We start from the raw sequence: 24,566 nt of genomic DNA on the forward strand, positions 1-24,566 counted from the left end.
ATAGGTTAAATTGTTTTAAGAATGTAATCATATACAGATCCTGTAGGTTGATGACTTGGATGGTTTCAGACTGGGTTTGATGATCTTTCCAGATCAGGACAATTTAAAATGTTAATGAACGATATCTGTCTTTTCTACTGGAGTCAGCAGCTGCTTGGTTTACTTGGAAGATGTTGCCAGGGGTGATGGCCAGTCAGACGCAGGCAGGGCACAAGCTTGCAGAATGACTGGAGTGAGCGAGAAAGGGACTGCAAGTCCTCTTTCTTGCTATTACCCACTCAAGGTCTCTCTTATCTCTGGCCCTGAAAAAGCAGTTTCTTATAACACAAAGGGCTGACTTGCTAACAAATGACCTTTCTTCACAAACAAGCCACTAACCAAACACAGTCGTCATAAACTCATTCCAGGTCCATTGTTTAAAGTAAAAGCAAAATATTGCGAATGCTGGAAATTTTAAACAAAAACAGAAAATGCTGGAAAAACTCAGCAGGTCCAACAGCATCTGTGGAGAGAGGAAACAACAGAGTTAATGTTTCAAGTCCTAATGATTCTTCTTCAGAGCTAAAGAGAAGTAAAAATGTATGAAATTTATACTGTTTGGGAGGGGGGAGCAGATGAAGCTGGATAGAAGGCCAGTGATAGGTGGAAGGAAAAGAGAGATTGCCAGAGATGTCATGGACAAGAGGACAAAGGGGTGTTTAATGATAGCTGTACTGGCTAAAGGAGGTGCTGATGGTGGCATGGAGGTCAGAAAGCAGAATGTGATAATAGCAGGACAAGGGTAAGCACTCTGGAAAGAACAATATGAACAAGTGACAGATGGCCCTTGTGGGGTTGGGGTGGGGGGAGGGAGCAGTGATGAGAAAAAAAGGTTAAAAATAGGATAAAAGGTAGGGATGAAACAATGAATAAATTGAAAATAAATAAAAAATAAAATTAAGTGGATAAAAAATAAAAATTAAAAATTGAAAATGAATATTGAAAAAAGGGGATAAAAAGGGGGTGAGGATGGAGGAGAGAGTTTATGGTCTGAAGTTGTTGAACTCAATGTTAAGTCCGGAAGGCTGTAAAGTGCCTAACTGGAAGATGAGGTGCTGTTCCTCTTGTTTGCTTTGGGATTGTGTTGCATTGCATTCCATTGTTTAAAGTGTTTAGAGTAAAATGGTCAGTGGGTCCCTCTTCTCAGCAGGGGTCGAAGATACAAAGTGATTGAGTTTAACGGCTTGGGCCTCACTCACCTGAATAATTAGATTATGTGTGAATGTGTTTGAGTAGTTCAGGAGATGGCAATTCACACTCATTTAAGCTTAGTGTCCTTGATCGGCTACATCCAGATGGCCTGACTCCAGTCTGATAGCTTTGTAAATTGCCAGGTGAAGTTATGTAAATATTTGCTATTTTGAGACCTGTGGTTAGGTCACTTGAGTATTTTTAAAACTTATTCTGTGGCTTCTGCTCACTCAATAAACAGTCATTTTTTGATATTTAAACACAGTGCCAGGGCACAGAGGCAGGCCTTCGCTCAGACCGCCTGCGCACTCGGCAGCCTCCATATACTTTCCAGGGCCTCCTGCCCTGGCTCCTTTTTTTACGGACCAAATATTTGAGACACGGGTGGAAATTTTTAAAGGTCGGGTTCGCCAAGCCAGGAAATCTCCCGACTCTGTGCACCCAACCAGGTGAGGAAAATCTGGGCCCATATTTGAATCTCTCCAGTCAGATGTCCACCACTGCCACAAAACGTGAAGCAGCTCTTTTAAAAGTCACAAACAACGTTCTATGTGACTGTAACAATGGTAAACTTTTCCTCCACCTCCCACCAAAAATGACTGAACATGCCATTCTCCTCCAACATCTCTCCTCTGTTGTCCAGCTGGGTGGAGCTCACTCACGTGGGTCCCCTTCTTATCTCTCTAGTGACAGCCAGATGATCACCTGAAATAGCTTCTCTGCCCATTCCCTTACCTTTACCACTAGATCCCTGCCAAGGATCTACCCTTTGTCTCTCCTATTATTCAACTATCTGGTGACATAATCTGAACCCAAACCAGGTTTCACATGCACTCTGACAACACCCTTCACCTTACTGTCGTGTTTCTTCTGTTGGGGAAGGAAACAGTTAGCTCTCAATTAGTTTAAATGGTAATTATTAGTTAACAACTAAGTACCCATTTGATATGTATAAAAAGGGAAAGCAGGTGAGACAAGCTCTGGGTCAAGTTTTATATGCCAGAATAAAACTCTGTTTGAAGGAGTCAGTCTTTGTCTCTGTCTTTATTGTTAAGCAGCCACTGGAATTTAACAATGGTAGCAAAGGGTGGTTGCTACTTGCAAGTAAAAACATGGAAATTAAGCTTTCTTCAGAAAAAAAGTGTATTTAGAGTTAACTTTAAGAGTAGAGTGGTTTGGAGTCACTCAAAAATGGTTGAATCAAAATGTAGACTGTTGGGGTATGATTACCTGTTGATGTTTTCTGAGTGTGGATCAAATGACCAATGGAAGAATGAAGTAACCATGAGGACATGGGCTACCTCCTTGCTGAAGAAAAAAGAGAATGGCCTTGGCACCTTTCCTACTGTGTGAAAGCAAAATAAGATGCCAAGTATTTTCAGAGATGGAGCCTGAGCATTTGGACATGGATGAAGGTTTGGAAACATTATTAGATTTTATGGATAAGATCTACCAGAAAGATGGCTTATTAAGTGCTTACAAAGCATAGTCAGATTTTGACACACTTAGAAAGTTAGAGAATAGTTCCATAGAAGATTACACAATGGAATTCAGTGGACTATATGCAAGATTGCAAAAATTCCATCTGGAAATTCCCCAATCAGTGCTGGCATTTAAGTTACTAGACTGCACCAGTGTAACAAATATGGACAGACTTCTAGTTTTGACAGGAGTTAAATTTGCGGAAAGACACACTCTGCAAGAACAGATGTCAGAGGCCATCCTTCGGAAAACACTCATTTCTGGCAGCATTCATGGTGCAAATGGGTCATTCAGTGGTGAAACAGAAAATGGAGGATACAATGTTAATGGAATAGCGAGATCGTCTAGAAACAGGGCACAGGCGTCAGTACTAAAGGAGATTTGTAGCTAGAAATGACGAGGACAGACACACCGTGAAAATTATGGCAGGAGAAAAGAATTGGAGAATTACAACAAAACAATGAACCTGAGAAATGCACAAGGTGTGGTTAATTGGTGTTTTAGGTGCAATTCAATATACTATTATGCAATTAACTGTCCTAAATGATAAAATGTGTTTGAAATTAAACATGAGGCAGAAGACTCAGAAGATGGACATATTGACCAAAGAGAGGGCTTTGTATTAGTTACAAGAAGTTTCAGCCAGGTAGTGAATGTCTTGGTTGCAGAATCCTTCAACTATGCGGCATTAAATACCGGATGCACATCTACAGTCTGTAGAATAGACTGGTTTAAATGCTACCTGGACCCCTTAAATGACAAGGACCGGAATAAGGTTAAGGAATTTGAGAATTCCAACAGTTTTAGATTTGGAGATGATAATACCTTAAAATCTTTAAAAAGGGTAGTGATTCCCTGTAAGATAGCTGGAGTCAATCATCTCGTGAGCACGGACGTAGTTTCCAGCAAAATTCCATTACTGTTGAGCAGGCTATCGATGAAGGAAGCACAAATGAAGAAAACAACACATTGGAAAACCTGTGGATTTACAATTTATGCAATTTGGACACTATTGTAGTTTAGTATTCCTTTAATGCAACCTAACTTTTCTACTAAGGAAACTAAAGAAGTGCTATTAGCATTAGGGGATAGGAATTTACAGGACAAAAAGCTAATTATGTTAAAATTGCATCAACAGTATGCCTGTCTTTCATAAAGATTAAACATTTTGCTAAGGGATGGAGAGTACACTAAATTTAGAGAAGATAAGCAATAGATGCGATACATGTAAGGAACACGGAAGGACACCATCACAGCTGAAAGCAAGTCTACCCTTAGCAAGGGATTTCAATGAAGTTGTGGCGATGGATTTAAAGGTGTGGGATGAAGTAAGAACATTTTTAGTTTACATTTCATAGATTTGGCAACTAGGTTTAGCCATCGACAATTTTACACCATAAAGAAAATAAATTATTTGTGGAACAGGTAATGGAAAAGTGCATATGGATGGATTGGGACCACTGGCAAAATTCCTCACAGGTAACGGGGGTGAATTTGCTAATGATAGGAGATAAACCAAGCTGTAAATTAACATCTGCTCTAGTATGGGCTGTCCTTGCTGAGAATTCACTGCAGATGGTTGGAGGTTATAGTCCATATCAGTTGGCTTTTGGTAGAAATCCAAAAATTCCTTCTGTCCTGAGAGATTATCCCCAAGCTTGGGAGGGGACTCCAATTAGCTCTACCTTTTCTGGGCATTTAAATGCACTACACGTGGGTAGAAGAGAGTTCCTTAAAGCCGAAGTTTCAAAGAATTCGGTGAGCTTTTAAGACATAATATATGAGCATCAGAAATGATTTTCAATCGGAGGCATGGTATAATATAAAACAGAAGGATTTAATGAGTGGAAAGGCCTGGGAAAGGTTATAGGTAAAGATGGCGAAACAGTCATGAGAACCAGAGTATTTGGGTACACTCATTGAGGTTATTTGGCATGGATTACAAATTTGCGGGTCCGAAAAAGATTATACAAAGTGATGAGGAACCATATACTTCTCATATCCATATGCTGCATGATTCAGGATCAGCTTGCTGAAGTTGACAGAGTATCTGGAGATGGACACTAACGCCGATAAACAAGATAAAGCGATTTGTCCAAGAGGACAACTGCCCAAAGCTGGTACTAATGTTACATACTTGCCAGAAGGGGTCAGTCAATGGAGGGATGCCACGGTTGTAGGTACAGTAGAGAAGGCCACTGGAAAATATAAAAACTGATTAAATGTACGAGATAAAGGACAAGAGGTTAGGCCTATGGATTGGGAACATGAAGTACAAAAATGGAAGGCACGAAAATCTAGTGTCAGTTCAGACAGTGGGTCTGAGAGAGAACATGCCTCTAGGAAGAGATTTCGAACTGTTGAAAGAACATCTATCAATAGTAGAGGGAGATAAAATGGTAAAAGTCTAGAGCAGGAAAGAGGGCAGGATAGAGGACATAGCTTAACAAGGTCAAAGAATATGGCACAGACTGGTAATGCTACAAGGAGCAGAGGCTCAGGTGACCGAGAAGTCTTAGTAGCTTCAAACAAATTAGATGATAAACTAACAAAGAATGCCAAACAGCAAGAACTACATTGGAGAGAATTTGGGGTACACAGAGGTGCCAGATAGGGGACAACCAGCTCTGTCTCATAGATGGACGTGCATGGAAAAGATGTTTCCCGATGGGACTTATGAAGCTAAAGCCAGGCTGGTGGCACGAGGGTTTGAAGAAAAATTGGGTGACCAGGATATAAGAGTAGATTCCCCTAAGGCAGGAAAAGTTATTCTGAAGATATTTTTGGCTCTGTTAGCTACAAATGTTTGGGAATGCAGGTCAATTGATATTAAAGCTGCCTTTTTGCAGGGACACCAACTGCAAAGGGAAGTTTTTCTCCATCCACCAAAAGAGGCACCAAATAAAAAAGGGATACACTAGAAGTTAAATAAATGGTATAAATGATGCCTCTAGAGTTTGGTATTTCTCAGTAAGGTCAGTTTTATTAAAGCTGGGCTGTCTTCAGTTGAAAGAAGACCCAGCAATGTTTTATCGGCACCATGGAGGGTAACTTGTTGGTATATTTACGATGCATGTAGACGATTTTTTGTGGGGTGGTAGTAGCAAATTTGAACTGGTTGTCATTAATGGGCTCTGAACAGAGTTCAAGGTTGGAAGTCAGGCTTCCAGTGCATTTAAATACATTGGATTGGAAATCAGGCAGAGCGGATCACATGTCACTTTACATCTGCAATCCTACTGCAGCCCATTGCACTTGGTCATGGTAGGGCCTCCCAAAAAACTCAAAGCAGTGTCAGGAAGATATAATAATTTTCATAATGTTATTGAAATTTATTGTAGAGTAATAGACACAGGCCCCACTGGGCGCGTGTGACTTTAAGTGAATTAAAGGTAATTAAAGGTAGCTGGTTTGAGGGCTTTGTCAGAAGATAAGCTAGGTTTGGAATGTTAAGTTGGTAAATGGGGGTGGGGGGGAAACATTTGCATTTTTAAATAAACCAGACTAGATTGATTTCAAAGGAGGGGTGAAATGTGTCACCTAGCCAGAAATAAGAAACAGTGTGCTTATTTTTATCCAAAGATTACTGGTAAAATTGGTACTACAAGAGTTTTTTACTATCAGTCCTGAAGTCCAAAAACATAGGCCAGAATTTTCCCATTGGTGATTTGAGGGCGGGTCCCGCTCGCCGACGGGAAAATGATGCGGGATGATGTTGGGAGCAACCCCCGACTTCATCCCGCCCCATTTAAATTTTTAGGAAGGTGGGCAGACAGCGAAATCAGCTGTTTCCCCCGCCGACCTCTCAATGGCCAATTGAGGCCATTGACAGGACAATTAAAATCATTAAAGACCTTGCCCGTCCAACGTTAAGGTTGGCGGGCAGGCCAGGAGCCCCAGCGGGCTTCTGATAAAACATGAAACCTCATCCACTGGTGGGATGAGGTTTCATGTTTGAGTTTAAAAAGATTAATAAAGTTTCAGTGCTTCTTATTAACATGTCCCATCTTGTGTGACATTGTCACATGAGGGGGACATGATAGTAATATTTTTATTGTTCTATTTTTAGAGTTTTCTAACCTGTCACTAATCTCCCTGAGACAGCACTTTCGCGTGCATGCACAAAAGAGCGCACTTTGAAAGTTGGAGATTCCTGCCCCCCTCCCCAGGAACAGGAAGGGCATAACGTTTCCCGTCGGGCAGGCCGCTGGGCGGGCCTTAATTGGCCCGCCCACTTAAAATGGCAGCGGGCCCCGTTTCGGTGGTGTGGGTTGGTTGCTCACCCGCCGCCAAGCCAGTGGGGCCCGTCCACCCACCAAGGGAAAAATTCTGCCCATAATGAAACAGTGGGAATTTGCATTCAAAGGGGAAAATATGAATAAAGGAGTGAAGGCTGTGTGTAAGGGAAGGAATTCTATGATCTAACAACTGTGAAACACCTTTAGCTTCCAACCCTCAAGCTGCTGTCTACAAAGAACTGAAGTTAAGGAAACTCACTTTGAATTGGATTGTTCAAGATTTCATATTTCTTTGCCTGGGTCTTTTAAAATTATGTGTCTTACTGTTGCCTTAACAAAAGTATAACTGGGAGTTAGATTAACCAGGGCATTTAGAAGTTATCATAATAGTAATTTGCAGACCTATGTGTGTACTCAAGATCATTTCTTCTATTAATAAAGGCTTATTTTAGTTTTAAGAAACCTATAAGACTCAGTGGTCTTATTACTACTGAATTCAAGGTACGCATTTCAATTTATACAAATTGCAAAACAGTTGTGGCGGTTGTTTCACGTTTCCCTTTGGGATTTGAGCAGCTCAGCATTTACCATCGGCTGTGCCATAACAATGGCTTTTAAAATGGAAAAAGAGGAACTCTGCCTAATTGGGCAACTGGATTGGCTAGGCAAACAAATGAGGCCAGGCGTCAGTTTTGATGTTTTAGAATTGAGCACTAAAATAAACGATCCTAAGGTTGAAGAAATTATTCGAGCAAACAAAACACTGACAAAATTGAAAGTGGAGCATTGTTATGAAATTCCCATCTTTGGGTGATATTAGAAATATGAGCCTGTTTAGTGACGCATCTTCTGCAAATCTATGCGATGGGTTTTTGCATGCAGGAAGATTTATAATATTTCTCATGGGCGGGAAAAGGTAAATGTTGGCCTTTGGCATGGGAGGCTAAAAAGATACCAAGAGTTGTAAAAAGTACATTGGCAGCAGAGACTCTCACCCTTGTTGAAGCTGTAATTATGGTATTCTTCATATCAAAGATGCTGGCATAATTTTTAAATGGAAAAGTGTATTCAGGAACAGTACCATCAAACGTCATATGGACAATAAGTCACTTTGGGAAAATGTTCACTTTACGAAGTGCATTAACAAAAAGAGATTGTGAATTGACATTGCAAACTTAAAACAGATTGCCAAGGTTAAACGGATTGATAGCAGTTACCAATTGTCCAACTGCTTCAAAAAATGAGGATCGAGCTCAAAAGTTGGTAGGTATCCCCAAAGAGGGAGATCTTTTCCTTTGAGAAGATGAAAAGGAATTTTTTTGCATGGACATTCCTGTACATGTTTTTTTAAAAGAGAATTTATTGAATGAAAATATATATTGATATTTGTGTTATGGAAAGGAAGGTCCATTTTTTTAATATATACTTAAGAGTTGCTTTCATCTTAAGAAGAGGACAATCTGGGGAAGGAAACTGTTAACTCTCAAGGAGTTTAAATGGTAACTATTAGTTAACAAGCTAAGTACCTATTTGGTATGTATAAAAAGGAAAACTGATGAGACCAGTTCTGAGTAGAGTTTTATACATCAGAATAAACTTCTGTTTGAAGGATTCAGTCTTGCTCTTTGTCTTTACGGTCAAGCAGCCATTAGGACTTAACATCTTAAACCCTTCACTGCCTCTAATTTTTTCACATTGCTTGTCTGACATCTAGTAATGGGTAAGAACCACCAAATATTCGGAAGACCAAATCCATTGGGCCAATTTTCATGGAGTCATGGAGACTCCCGGAACCTTTAAAAATGGCAGACAGGACTCAGATCTGCAAGGCCCATTCCCATTTCCGATGGCTGCTGCGGTGCTGAAACAGAGGCAGGATCTGACTCACAAATCTGTGAAACCTGAATTCAGCAGGGACACTTAAACTCCGTGTTGAGTTCAAACAGAATCCATTTTCACTGAAGCACAGGCCTTAAATGGCAGTGTGGGAGCTACGAATCTTTAGAGAATTCATAAATGCAGTTGTAGGCAGATTAGGTCTGTAGAACTGTCAAGTAATTTAAATTTTCTTTAAAAGTTAAAACCGCCTGCGTGTGTCTGTGATAGTTGAGAACAATCTGTTCTGGCAGTTTCAATATCTGCTTATTGACATAACCCAAAAGACTACCATTATAGCATTACTAATTCTTGGCTCTTTCCACAACCTTACATTATCAAAGTGGGGGTTGTCATTTCACAGTTTAATTGACAGCTCAAATAAATTATTAAAGGTTAGGAGTCTTTGATGTGGGGTTAAGAATATAGTGTCGGTGTAGACTCAATGGGCTAAAGGGCCTCTTCTGCACTGTGATTCTGTGAAAGATTATTAAATGGGATTAAGCACTTGAGGGGATTTAAATGTATTGAATAGGCTTTCATGAATAGGAGTGGTTTTTTTCAGTGAATTCTGTAGTAGATATTTAGAACTTTATTTCATTTTATTTCAACATGGCTCCTAAGGTCTATCCATGGTAGATTCTGTGTGAGTTGGCATGGAGCATGTATAGGCACAGGCTGGTGGGTGGGGCTACATGGGTTGGCAGGAGTTGGTTAAAGGGCTAAAAGTGGCCATGGGGATGGGTGGGGGCATGGGTCGACCTAGAGGGTATTAGGGCATGGGGAGGTGGATGGGGGCTGTGGATTGGCATGTACAAACATGGGGAGTGGATGGGGGGGGGGGGGGGGGAGGGGTCGAGGGTGAGGGTTAGAGGGTCTAATGTTTAACAAAATAACTGGGAAGGAGTTGCAGAGCACCAAGGCTGACCTTTTAAACAGCCTGCCTAGGCATTCAGCAACCCCTGTGGCCATGTCCAATCTGTATCTGGGGGTGGCAGGTCCAACTCCATTTCACACCCAACACCACCCAGCCCCCAGCCCATATGCCACACCAGGCACTTCTTCCTGATGCAGGTGTGTAGCACTGAGAAATTTCCCAACTCAAGATATTCACCTCAAGAGTGAAATTCTGGCCCATAGTCTTTGGTCCCCATCACAAGCTCCATTCTCTATCCACCACTCTCCCTGGTAACTGTTTGAAGTTTAAACTGACTGTTTCTCATCTTGGTGCCATGCTTGACCTCAAGTTGAACTTCTAATCACATATCCACTCCATCAGCTACTTTCACCTAATTTCAGAGCTTAGAGCCAAGGCATCTGACAGTACAGCCAATGGTGGAGTGATTAAAATTGGGGATGAGCAAGAAGCCAGAATTTAGCTCAGAGGATGGTGGGATTTAAGGAGAATAGAGCTAGGGAGGGGTGAGGCCATGAATAGATTTGAAAATAAGAATGAGAACTTTAAAAACAAGGGGTTGCTGGACCAGGAGCCAATGTAGGTCAGCAATCACATGGGTGATGAGCAAATGGGACTTCCAAGTTAGGGTACAGGCAGCAGAGTTTTGGACAGGCTGATGTTTATCGAAGCTGGAGGATGGGAGGCCAGCGACTAGAGCATTGGAATAGTTGAGGATACAAGTGACTAAAACATGGATGAGAGATTCAGCAACAGATCAGCTGAGGAATGGGGTGAGATGGGCAATGTTATGGACATGGAGTTGCGGGAAAAATGGGAACTGTTTTGGAAGGTGAAAATATGCTCTGAGAATTGAAGGAGGAAAAGTCGTAACTATGGAAGTAGAACTCAGCATGGGTTTACTATTTCACGTAAAGGGAGAATATTGGAGGAGGGAGGAAAGGGAACAGTTGGGATTTAATGAATAAAAATATGATATTGATGGTATTTAATACTGCTTATAGCTTTTCAAGGATTCTCATTTCAAAACTGAATGTGGATGGTTTATAGAGTTTACCACTTTTGTAGCACCAGACGATATTCAAAATAGCTATGGCTTTCTCAAATACCCAAGATTTTCTCTGATACTACAAGTGCCCATTTACTTACAGCCAGAAGCACGTGCAGGTTAGCGAGCCCTCTATCAAGTGAGAGAATGAGTGAAAGAAAAATAATGCGAGAATACAACGAAACAAAATAGGTCAGGAAATGAATCAATGAGCCATTAAAGTTAATGGCTTGTCTCAAGTTTATTGCTCTTGGCTGGATCAATGGGAGGGACATCACAATTTGCCTTAGTAACCAGGGTTGCTGTTGAGGATTATTCATTATATTCTGTTGGAAGTCATGTGTGTACTTTAGATGAGAATGACATGTGATCCAATCACAATGCTCCCTGTGGTAGTACACTCTCCATCTGAACGCTCATTAAAAAAATAGCAACTTGAGCAAGATAGGAGAGCAATGCCCTAGCCTGGAATCATGTCTTCAAAAGAGGAGGTAGGTTAAGGAAGAAATACATGAAACAAAGGATTAAAAAAATCTGTTAAAGTTAGAACACGGTAAGAAAAAGTAGAAATAGTTTTATTGCATTTTCCTTGTGTTGGTACTCCTTCTTCATATAGGAAGAATCAACAAGTACCAGAAATGAAAATGCATACACAATGATCATTGCTGCTTCACTCCATTCCATTTTGGGGACCTGGTCAGGCATTGCATTTGTTGGGAAAAACAAATCAGCATGAACTGGGTCTTTTCCTCTCATTCCCACTCTCCCAACCCCTACCCAAGTATCCAACCCCTCCACTGATTCCTCAGCCTCTACCTAAGTTCAGTTGCAAATGGACTAGACCAGAGCTCTGCTCTCAATATCACTAAGTGCAATGATCCCAGCAACACTAAACTATTGGTAGGAATTATTGCAAGAATAGGAGATCTCACCCAGAGCATATGATATCTGTTATTATTGGCAGAAGCAGCACCAGGGAGAGAAGAATCTAGTTCAAATCCATTAGTAACCCGACTCAAGTCTAAGCGGGTGGAGAAAATGAATAGTAAAATGGGGTAGCAGTGGATGGCAGCGAAGGGGGCAATGGTAATAAGTGGGAAGTGAATGTCTCTTTTCTTTCCCTTCAATTGCCAAAGAAGTAGAGAGGGAACAGGTTGAATCTGGAAATAGCCCTTTGGGGTGCAGATGGAAGAAAAAGTCAGCATGAACTGAGGGCAGAAAGAATGCCAACATCAATGGGAAAAGACTGCCAGCTTGAAAAGGTGATGAGGCCCATACTGAATGGCAGAGCATTGGTGAGGGTGGGGAGAAAGAGTACCAGTTTGAAGAGGGGGGTGAGAGAAGCAAAAACAATACAGCTTGAGGAGGACAGGACTGGGCTAGAGAGAAGTGCTATACGGTGAATTAAGGAAGGAGAGCAAAACCAGATCAAATGTGATGGGACAGTTAAAGAAAAGAATCTGCTGATTTTTCCTGGCCCTGTAGTGGTAGGCTTGGAGACAGGAGAGCTGGAAAAATAGGGATAGCCATGTAGGGATGGCTCCCCATACATTCCCACCAGCAGGGAATCCTCCCAGAGCAGGCTGGGAATTGGATTAGCTACCCATTCGCAATTACGTTGGCTTATGCTCCAATTAGGGGTGATTTTGGGGCCTTGCTGAATTGATGAGGCCGTGAGGATGGAGGCTGCATTCATGGCAAATCCTGATCTAGCACACTGCTTCCCTCCATTGCTTTGGAACTGCTGGCCTAAATTCTGTTTAATTCTGCACTACTGTGCAGGCCAGCAAGGCACCTCCATGTACAGGCTGCCAGGGCTCCAGAGCAGTCAGCCCTCTGTTTGGGCCAGCAGTATCGAGAGCTCACCACTGTCCTTAATACAATGCCGAGCTTGGAGGCAACCAATGAGGAGGCCACCTCTTGGGAGATTGCTGGTGGCAAGTGTAGGTTCCAAACCCCATTCGATCTCAATGTCAGGGTCCCAAAGACCATGGCAAAATACAGCCCAATACTTCTGTAAAAAGATGGGGAGTTAGTTGTGCAACTGTGAGCTGGATCTGGGGAGGACAAGAGTGCCTTTGTGAACAATAGCAGGGACATTTGGATATTCCAGCTTAATATTAACTCCTAGGCATGTTGGGAGCAACCTAGTCAAACATTATCAAAGAATGCCTCTGGAAAGCACTAATTGAGGGAATTATGTAGTCCAATTATCAATGTCAGTAACATACAAATCTATAAGTAAAATACAGAATAAAAGCAAAATATTGCAGATGCTGGAAATCTGAAACAACAAAATGCTGGAAAAACTCAGCAGGTCTGGCCACATTTGTGGAGAGAGAAACAGAGTTAACATTTCAAGTCCAAATGACTTAGAGTCATATGGACTCAAAACATTAACAGTTTTTCTCTCTCCACAGATACGGTCAGACCTGCTGAGTTTTTCCAGCATTTTGTTTTTATTATGGTAAAATACAGAACTCTGGTGACCTGAAGACAGAACGAACAAGTGAACCAAAGCAATAAGCAAGAATTTTTTTTTCCTCTCTAACAAAATGTTCTTCTCTTCTCTCCAGTAGACACTGACACTTTGTTGTGTTTACGAGAAGACAATCAGCACCTTTGGATGTTAACTCGGCCAGGGTCTTATTCACGTACGAGTCTTGACAGCAGGCCAACTCAACCAGAAGTGGCTTTACAGCCGAGCTTAATCCTGTTATTCACAGAGATTCACTGGATAACTATCAGGACAGAAAACCCTGGCCAAATCTCCCCCCACTAATCTAAGTGCACTGAAACCAACTATAATACTCTTAGCACTGTCACTTTTGAAATCAATTAACACAACACAAGCTAGGGATTGTACCTGGTGAGTGTGATTCACGAACTCACTAGTAGACTCAATAAGCTATCAGCAAACTAATCAGTTTTATTTCTCTGCTTCATTCTGTACCAAAATAGATCCAAAGATCTTCAAACCCAACAAATAGCCACTTCTCCACTATTGTCTTATCACAAAACCCTGTATAGAGAACATTTTCAAATAAATAATACTTACTTGACTGAGGACATCCTGCTTCTGAGAAGTCCAAACCAAAAAAGAAAGAGGAATTAATAGGTTAGTACAAATGATGGCATTTAAAGTAGTTAAGATGGAAAGCAGAGTATGACACATAATGACAAGAAGTTATTTATCCATTTTCAATAGTGTGAAGAATTGTTAAAAGAGATTTATAAGCAGAAATGTGATACAAATGTTGCAAGTGCCTCTTAAACAAATGGATACATTTTTCTGCATTAACATGAATGATTCAAATGAGTATCAGTCTTAATGAGTGTATCTGACAGTTCTGGTCAGAGGCAGTAAATAGAATTGTCTTGCAACTTGAGATACACAGGTCTGGGTTGGCGTTCACTGTGGTTGATCTGGGGCAAATATCAGGAACCGAACCTGATTTATTACTACTGAATATCTAAGATATTTTCTTTAACTGGCATACATTTTGTCTGCAGTTATTAAGATATGTAGATGTAGAGAAATTGGTACTTTAAATATTTTTTCTCTTAGACCTCATTCTAATTCCTCTCAAAGTATTAAGATATACAGATGTAAAGAACAACTATGACTTAGTCTATAGAAATCAAGCTATGAAAAATAGATGGTGTTAATCCACAAACTCCCTTTAATGTTTGTAAAAACTCTTGTGATCTGAAATTCTGAGGGCTCTGGGCATGTGGAGTGGAATTTGACACAGGGCTAGTTGCACCCAAACTCCAGTCTTCAAAAATTTGTTAATAAGAGTCCAGAGTCGCAAAAGGGGAGGGATTTAACCATTTCAAAGCATTCTTGTAGAACACTGATTTACCAAAATCAGAATAGCCAGGAAATGTACAATTTAATTTCATTTTGACTGGCATTCCTAAGTTTCCACAAATCCACTTCTGGCACTTCCATTTGAGGTAGAAAAAAGAAAGTTTTGTATTTATATAGCACTATTCATGCCCTCATGACATCTCAAAGTACTTTACAAAAGTGACCACACTTTTTATTGTAATGTAGAAAACATAGCAGCCAAATTCGTGCATAGTAAGGTCCCACAAACACAATTTGATAACGATCGGGTATTGGCCCAAAATCTTCCTGTCTCCGGATTATTAGAGACCAGATGTATGACCCAAGATCCATGTCGGGACTCCGCATAAATGCTGATGCTGTAAGAAATTGGGGTCTTTAATAAGTGGGTATTTTCTGCATTTTATGGGGTTAGCTAAGCAGCATCGATTCTCTCTCTGGAAAGAGAATTTCTAAACAATTTGACTTCTAAACAGTCTCTGGAAAAAGCAAGGTCACTTGGTTCAGGCTGCCATGTTGACATTCCTGCCTTGGTAGGATGCATCTTCTGTGCCCCCTTATCTATGCAAGTGTTGAGAAAGGACCAGGATATGACCCGCAACATGATGCAAACTAAAAAGCTGACCTCGAGCAGGATGATGAACAGGGGAGGTGGTAACCACCGTGATGTTTGGAGTGCCTGTCCTGTATCCAATGGTCAGAATAGTTAGATAGATGATTGACATTGGGTAAGCTACCAGTCCCCCCAAAAAGGGTATATACATTGGTGTTGTACTGACGCTGGAAAGCTGAGGTGCTGATGAGGTGGCAGTGCTCATTGGGCAGCTGCCTTCTTCAGATGGAAGATGGACCAGTGGATGGGGAGGAAGATTGAGGGAAAAGTCTCCTACCACTTCGTCTAGAGCGCTCTTATCACAAACTACTGAGATCCACACATTCTGTGCCAACTATCCATTTGTCCTCTGCGATCAGTAAACTGCTCTCAAATATTATGGGTTGTATACTTTTATTCTGCCTAATTAGTTAATGTATCATATCTAAACTGTTATTTCTTAATAAACTAAAAATTACAAATGAATAGGCAACTGCCTATTTTAGGTATCTGTGGGCCTGAATCCAAAAATCTTACAACACACTGACTTCCATGGGCATTGACTGGGAAGTCTGAACTTCACAAGCAATTCCCCTGCTCCCTGGGACTATTCATGAATGTCTCTGACTGAGTTAGAGACTTTGGACAGTTCTGCAGTATCTACCTAAATAGTTACCCAGGAAAGGTTAGATTAAAACCTGGTCTAACACACTGGTTAACTCCACAACTGACACCCCCACCCCCCGAAAATCATTCACACTGACCCCATCACCTGGACTAACCCCCTGACCTCCCGACTACCCCCTTGTCCCTTATTTATCCCCATTACCCCTCCCAACCCAACCCGACTACCACCCAACCCACTTGCTAACTCAGCCACCCTAATTACTTATCTCACCCACCTACTCACCCTGCCACCCTACTCATTCACTTATTCATCTACTCACCCATGCATTAACATTACCCTGGACCTTTAAACTTACCAAATCACAGCTAGTACCATAAAAAGGGAGTGCCCCTGACTCCACAGCATTGCAGCAGGGATCCTGGAGGGACACTGTGCTCTGCATTTCCAGCAAATCTGGGCTTGAAAGACCCAAGAAGAAATGCAGAGCAGCATCGAGGAAAAGAGGAGAGCGGTAATCTGACAATGATTGCCCCTTCTCCGAAGATCCAGGCATTTTATTTTACGGTGGTCGGTTAAGGTCTAAATATTGGCCAGTGCAGAGGGGAGAACTCCTCTAGTCTTCTCTGAAGTCATACTGTGGGACCTTTAATGTCCCCAACGTGGGCAGATGGAGGTCTCCATTTTATAACTCATTCTAAATATATCACCTCCAACAGTGCAGCACTCCCGCTGCACTGTAAGCCTGGATTTGGCATATTTTCTTATCTGCTAGAAATAAGGCTGTAATTGGATTAAGAGCTAGAGTGACAGCAAGGGACTGAAGTCAACTGTATGAAGTGGTTTTGATATGTTCATGAACCAAGAGGATCTTCAATCTGTGTTTTTACATAAAGCAATAACAGGAATAGTTTGAATTGAGTTGTTTTAGTTCAAACGGAGATATATACAGGATGTAAAAAGGTGTAAGGAAATGAGGTAAAGATAGAGTAAGTTTGTTATTACAAGTCTAAGAGTTAAAGTAAAGAATGGTCTAATCAGTTCTGGGAAGAAAGCATTTCTGAAGAAACTGGTCAGATAATAGAGAGATCAAAAAAGGAATGTATTTAAGAAAATACTAAAGACTATGTGAGGGGGTATTTGCTTATATTTTCCAAATGACAGAAGGGTAGCTGGTCAGAACTCCCAGAAGACAGTGGGAACAAGGCCAGACTGAAATAAACAGTTGCTGCCAGCCTCAGAGGACACCACAAGGAAAAAGCACTGTGTGGTTAAAAACTACTGGACTTCTTTAGATTCTAAAATCTATACGGATAGTTGCTGAAGAGAAAAGGGGAAGGTGAGCTCTGAGGATAGTTAAATTAAGATTTGTGGAACTGTTTTAGTGTACCGTTTACTCTGTGAAGCCATTTGTGTGTTTAAGTATAATTGTGTTTTATTTGTTTTGTTCCTCATTCATTTAATAAATGTTTACTTTACAATAAAATCATAAGAGGTAGTCAGGGACATCATTTCCTGATTTTAGAACCGCTCCTCATACTATACAAATCACAAAAACCATTTTGGCAGCTATTTCAAGTTTCCCTCTGGGATTTGAACAGCTCGGCATTTACCATCTGCCGTGCCATAATAGGGGTCATAAAATTTGGCGCCATGGCAGCAGCACCATGTGCCCTCCACCTACCCAACCCCACTGTGATTTTACCCATGGCAGGGGAGGTGTTGGGCAGCCTGCTTGCCCATGGGCCAACAGAGGCCCTTAAATTGTCAATCAATAGGATTTTATCTGTGGCGGGGGGGACTGCACCCAGTGTATAGCCCACCAGCTGAAATCTGGTGGACAGGTGTCCTGGCAGCAGCAGGGAAGGGGGTAGGTGTGTGGCGGGTGCCTCTGTAACAAGCCTCCTGTGCAAATACCTCCCTCACGTGTGAACTTCCCCACTCCAATGTTTTCTTCCTTTGATTTGTCACCCCCTTTCCCCCCTCCCTTGCTGGGACCTGCCAAATTCCAGGCTCTATTGCCTTCCTCGGGGACTGTTGCAGTCCCTGCAGTGGCCACCTGCCCAGTGCCACTGCTGGGATGAGAATGCTGCTAGCCATCCAATTAGTCAGCAGCTCTCTGGTGCCCGCCTCAAGCCAATTAAAGGCCAATGTCTATTAAATGGCTGCAGGGGAAGCCAGCCAATCGGAGGCAGGCTTGCTCCCAACTTCAAGCGAGCCAGGTGGGAGGAACTGTGAACCTGCCCCCAGCTTAAAATACAGCCGTGCGACTCAAAGGCAAGTTTGCTATCACTGAGCCACAGCTCAGCTGCACTCGAAGTGTAGGCACTCCATGCACTGACATACATCCACAATATATGGATGACCCTGTTGCCAAGATATTGGCCAGGATTTTCCAGCCCTGTCATGGCGGGACCCACTGCAGGAGATTTGACTGCTCAGCCAAAAGTCCATTGACTTTTGGTGCGACCAAATGATCCTGGTGGCGGGCAGGGCCAGACAATCCTGCCCATTGTCTCAGATCTACACTGAAATACGTGCTCTAAAAATTCTGGATTCTTGTTCTAAGTTTCACCTGTAATAAAAAAACAACTTTATTCCAAGTTTATCAATTTGCATTGCCAGTTAAATTAGAAATGTATAAGTTGCCCAGCATGCAAGCTAATAAAGAACTTCTACATACTATGAGAACAAAGCTATCAGTCATATAAATTCTTTCACACCAAGCACACTCAATATTCCTTTCTATAGTATTATTATATTCATACTTTCCACTGAATTTTGCTGCCCCTTTCTAGTGTAATGATTAATTATAATTCATCAAGCTGGAATTATTTTGGGTTGCAGCATGTATATTAACAAACCTTGAGGAAGGCTGAGATTAGAAGGACTTAATTTTACACGATAAAAAGTGAATATAACTGCCCCCATCCAAAAGACAGGGAGGAAATATATATCTATATCAACCCTGGCTATTTTTATAAAATTATTTTATTTTAAAAAAGGACAAAAACTTTACTCTGACATGCCTGACTAGCCATGATTCATGCCAGAGGAATTTCTAGCCTCCAGGAACCAGCAGGGACATTATTTCCTTTAAAGAGGTACGATGCCTCATATGACTGCAGAAAATCAAATTCCAAAGGAATATGCTAATATCCCTTTACATTTCTAAGGCAGAGCTGTAGCCAATGGAGACAGTATGTCTGCAATGACAAAAGGGACCCTGGCTCCTCTATTAACCCTCTCAAGATTCCAAACCTGGAAAAGTACCTCCTTTGTCGAAACCCAGGAGAAGAAGTGGGAGGTATGTCACATGACCTCCCCCCGAGCTGCTAGAACCTGTAATATTGTGGAACTGAATCCAGGCAGCAGATAGAGCTCTGTCCAGGTCAATTGCCTGGTCCTAATCTGCACTGTGAACTACTGCAACACCGGAACTCCCGTATTTATGCCTAAAAGACTAATTCATCTCTACGTGTGCTCTTCCATCGTGGAAGACCTTGCTTCTGGAAAGATGGATCACCCTGAAACAGTTTCAGCCTTCTAACCTCTGAAGGAGTACACCTTTGAACTTTTTACACTGGACTCTGGATTTAATGAAACCATAACTATTATTTTTATCGTGGTCTTGCCCGGTACTCCCTTTTTCTCCTTATCCAACTTTTAGTGTATGAGTGCCAATGGGGCAGACGTTGAAAAACTCTTCCCTGCATTTTATGTGTGTGTAGAATAAACCAATTCCGTTTTACCTTATCTTGAGTTTGTTGTGGGGTCATTACTTGAGGATTGGATCACTCCAAACTGAAGGGTCGGGGATAATATGCCACTGTATTATGATGTAATTACGTATAAATGGGGAAATCAAAAATCAAAAAACTCCTTCTGTATACGGCCAGGTAGCAAGAGGAGAAATCAGGGCTGATCAAATCAATCCTCCTTCTGTCCGTAACATAACTAATAGGATAAAGTAAAAATAGCCAAAACTATATTCAGATTACAAGTAAAGCTGCATGAATAATTATTGGACTATAATTGAAGAATAACACAGGTTGAGGAGCTCAAATACTCCAGAAAAAGATGAGGCTGAATTTTCTGGCTGACGTGCAGGTGGCAGAGCCTGCACATCAGTAATTAAAATGTCGCGCGAGCATCCCGACGTCAGCGCACGGCATCATGATGTGTAGGTCGGCGGGCGCACTATGCAGCGTTAATTATGCAGCCATTAATTAAAGGCCTTGTTAAGGTCATTAAGTCACAAATTAACAATGATCTTGAGGAGCCCGTGTGAACTCCGGGTCAGTGCACAGGCCCAGTGGGCAGCCGGGTAAGTGATTTTTTTAACAAACCTCATCCACTGGCGGGATGAGGTTTGATATCGGATTTTAAAAAGTTTAATGAAGTTTTTGTGTACTTTATTAACATGTCCCATCTCGTGTGACATTTTCACACAAGGGGGACATGTTAATGATTTTTTTATTGTTCTATTTTTAATCCTTCACAGTCTTTCAGCCATCTTCCTGAGGCACCACTAAGCCTCAGGGAGATATACGCGAAAGTGTGGCACTCTCACAGTTGGGGAATCCCCCCCCCCCGCCACCACCCGCACAGGAAGTGCATAGCGCCCGCCCTTCAAGGGTAAAATTCAGCCCTTGGTATTTCATGTGAGGTTCAGAATGCGGAAGGAGAGGAAGTCAGCTAACCAGATTGATACATATCAGAATTGAAATATTCTGCAAGTTTCCATTCTCCTCCAACATGGCCCATGATGTTGGAGAGGGTGGGTCCGAAATTTCCTCGTCAGGGTCACGCCAGCACCAAGCACCCTGCATGCTGAGATAAACCTGGTGTACAGATCTGCTCCATTATACTATCTAATCTGGAAAGCAAACTGAACATAAGAACATGAGTAGGCAATTCAGCTGCTGTTCCACCATTCTACGAGATCATGGCTGATCTGTACCTCAACCCCATTTGCCTGCCTTTTCACCAACCCTCGAAACCCTTACCTAAAGAATATTTTTAAATTTTGCAACTTGGAATGTTAAAACATTCATGGATTACAATGCCTTAATGATGAGGCAAAGCAACAGCAGGCAACATACGAACATTCGAATTAGGAGCAGGAGTAGGCCACTCAGCCCCTCGATCCTGCCCTGCCATTTAATAAGATCATGGCTGATCTGATTGTAGCCTCAGCTCCACATTCCCACCTGCTGCCATAACCTTTCGCCCTCTTGTTATTAGGAATCTACTTCTGCCTTAAAGAATATTCAAAGACTATTTCCACTGCCTTTTAAGAAAGTGAATTCCAAAAACTCAGCCCTCTGAGCAAAAAGAATTTCTCCTCATCTCTGTCTTAAAAGGGCAACCCCTTATTTTTAAACAGTGACCCATAGTTTTAGACTGTCCCACAAGAGGAAACATCCTTTCCACATCCACCCTGTCAAGACCCTTCAGGATCTTAAAGGTTTCAATCAAGTTGCCTTTCATTCTTCTAAACAGCAGCGGATACAAGTCCAGCCTGTCTGACCTTTCCTCACAAGACAACCTGTCTATTCCAGGTATTAGTCTAGTAAACCTCTGAACTGCTTCCAACACATTTACATCTTTCCTTAAATAAGGAGACCAATACTGTACACAGTACTCCAGATGTGGTCTCACCAATGCCCTTTACAACTGAAGAATAACCTCCCTACTTAGGTATTCAATTCCCCTCACAATAAACAATGACATTCTATTAGCTTCCCTAATTACTGGCTGTACCTGCATACTGATCTTTTACAATTTATCCACTAGAACCCTCAGATACCTCTCCATTTTGGAGATCTGCAATCTCTCACCATTTAGGTAAAATGCTTCTTTTTATTCTTCCTGCCAAAATGGACAATTTCACATTTTCCCCACATTATACTCCATTGCCAACTCTTTGCCCATTCACTTACCCTATCTATGTCCCTTTGTAGGCTCCTTTATGTCCTCTTCACAACTTACTTTCCTACCTATCTTTGGTTAACAGCAAATTTAGCAACCATACCTTTGGTCCCTTCATCCAAGTCATTTATATAAATTGTAAACAGTTGATGCCCCAGCACTGATCCCTATGGCACACCACATCTTGCCAACCAGAAAATGATCCATTTATGTCTACCCTCTGTTTTCTGTTAGCTAGACAATCTTCTATCCATGCCAAAACGTTACTCTCTACACCATGAGTTTTTATTTTCCACAATAACCTTTGATGTGGCACCTTATCAAAAGCCTTCTGGAAATCTAATTACAGCACACCTAACCGTTCCCCTTTATGTTGCTTGTACATGCACATGTTCATTGTTCAAAGGGCTCCAATAAATTGGTTAAACATGATTTCCCTTAAAAAAATAATGTTGACTCTACCTAATTACCTTGAAATTTTCTAAGTGTTCTGCTTTAATGTCTTTTGATAATAGAGCCTAACATTTTCCCTATGATAAATACTAAGCTAAATGGCCAGTTGTTTCCTGCTTGCTGTCTCCCTCCCTTTTTGAATACAAGAGCTATGTTCGTTATTTTCCAATGTAAAGGAACCTTTACCAAATCTAGGGAATTTTGGAAAATTAAAACCCACATATCAACTATCTCACTAGTCATTTATCTTAAGACCATAGGATGGAGTTCATCAGGACCTAGGGACTTGTCAGCCCACAGCTCCAACAATTTGCTCAATACCACTTCCTAGGTGTTTGTAATTTTGTTGAGTTCCTCCATCCTTTCCATTTCCTGATTTACAGCTATTTCTAGGATGTTACTTGTATCCTCTATAGTGAAGTCCGAAGAAAAGCACCTGTTTAATTCATATGCCATCATCTTATTTTCCATTATTAATTCCCCAGACTAATCATCTTTAGGACCAATGCTCACTTTGTTAACTCTTGTTTTTTGAATCTCTCTCTTACTGTCTTTCTATTTATAGCTAGTTTTCATATTCTAATTGTTCCCTCCTTTTTAATCTTTTAGTCATTCTTTGCTGTTCTTTATATTCTGTCCAATCTTCTGAGCTGTCACCCGTCTTTGCCTAATCATATGTTTTTTTCTTTAAATTTGATAGTCTTTAACTTTTTTAATTAGTTAAGAAAAGAAAACAATTCCTGTACTCTGCATCCCACTAGGTCATGGCACATCCTGTCCCATGTGCTCAAAGATATGTGGGTCGTGAATCAGCCTGTTCAGACACATGAACACCCATTACAGAAAACACTAACCCTGAATAGATGTCATCCGCGAATCAAGGGGCAGCCGACGACCATCTAACAAAAATCTATCAACTAATTCTTAAAATTTCATAACAGACGGACCATTGTTCCATCTAATACTGGCATCTCAGATCCTGCAATATTCTACAAATGATTGTGTTGATTAAGACGAAACAGTGACATTTCAAGTGAATGAATCACCTTTGCTCTACTATCTTGTTAGGGCATTATGGCTTCTTCTGGGTTCTGATTTACTTAGAAACGCCATCACTGTATCATCATTGCTCAGCTCATCAGAATTTGTCATCCAAGGGCCTAATTTGTTGAAGTTTAATTGCCAAGTTGGTTGGACAGAATGGTGAAGACTTGAAAGAATTTTAACTAAGGTTATAAATAGGGAAAAAAAAATCCAGAAAAACATTTAAGATGTCTCTCGAACCCATTTACATGATTCTATGCATGAATCTTCCATAATAGATTAGGTAACAGGTCCATTACTTGAATATTGTTGAAAGCACAGACATGTTGCCAAAGCTTTTCCAGGCTCTCATCAGAGTCAACTTGCCAACCAATCAGCACCACTTTTCTCCTGTAGTATAAATTGTCGCAATTGTTTGAAATTTGGCATTCTTGCATTTGTCCTGAGTGCAAGGCAAAACACTTCAACAGCTTGTCTCTCTTTTAGCAATATTCAAGTTCATGTCCATTACAATTGTTATTGTTGTAAAACACTTCCTTCTTCTTATTCTAATATCATAATTTTTAGCTTACATCCTAAGACATTTGAAACTTTGTCACAGTTAACAGCTTGTCTGGAAAATGATATTTTATTAGAACTCCTATGGCACTGCTTGAGGGTGAATTTTAACCTCGCCCAGGTTTTAGGCAGGAGGGGGAAGGACTGAGGACAAAATGCAGCCACTGGCATACATTTCAGGTCTGAACCTCATCTACATGCTGCCAGTTGACTGGCAGTAAGTGGCAGTAAGTCGCAGGCAGGAGTGATACCAAGGAGAGGTGACACAATGTCAGAAATGTTTCCAGTACAAAAAGATAATCAGGTTATTAGAACCAAATGATGGGATCTATACATTGAAAGTTAGCTGCTTAACTTTGGCTTCTGTAGCACTCTATTTTCTATGTATAGAATTTGTTACAAGTATTAACCGTCTGACCACTGGCATCAGATCAGTGCCCCAAGAACTCTGCAGCATTTTGAAGCCAATTCTGCAGTACTGCAGCAAGAGAAAGTAGATTCTATGAGATTTATATTCAGTTGCTATAGCACGTTTTAAATGTTAAATTTTAGAGGAGTAGTGCACAGAATCTATGAGAAAAACACTTTCATATCCCATTTTTATTTATAGCTTGCTCATGCAACATGTCCATTATTGAACAAAATCATGCGCATCCAATTTCCCTGCATGTGAATTTGCTCTTTCTCTACCCCCATGCATGACTGTGGTTCTTATTTT

At 41.2% G+C, this 24,566-nt stretch overlaps 1 protein-coding gene across 3 annotated transcripts in view; it reads right to left on the reverse strand.

Annotated features, from left to right (window-relative positions):
* The window catches only part of dgkb (diacylglycerol kinase, beta), a 975,484-nt gene that overhangs the window by 820,252 nt on the left and 130,666 nt on the right, over positions 1-24,566 (reverse strand). For 2 of the 3 annotated variants that reach the window (XM_041184469.1, XM_041184470.1), the window contains exon 3: positions 13,848-13,868. The exons of the other annotated variant lie outside the window; for it this stretch is intronic. In XM_041184469.1, the coding sequence (XP_041040403.1) occupies positions 13,848-13,868 (21 nt within the window). The remainder of the gene's footprint in view (positions 1-13,847; positions 13,869-24,566) is intronic. 3 annotated transcript variants of the gene reach the window in all.

The sequence above is a fragment of the Carcharodon carcharias genome, chromosome 3 (assembly GCF_017639515.1).
Source record: "Carcharodon carcharias isolate sCarCar2 chromosome 3, sCarCar2.pri, whole genome shotgun sequence".
Classification (NCBI taxonomy): Eukaryota; Metazoa; Chordata; class Chondrichthyes; order Lamniformes; family Lamnidae; genus Carcharodon; species Carcharodon carcharias.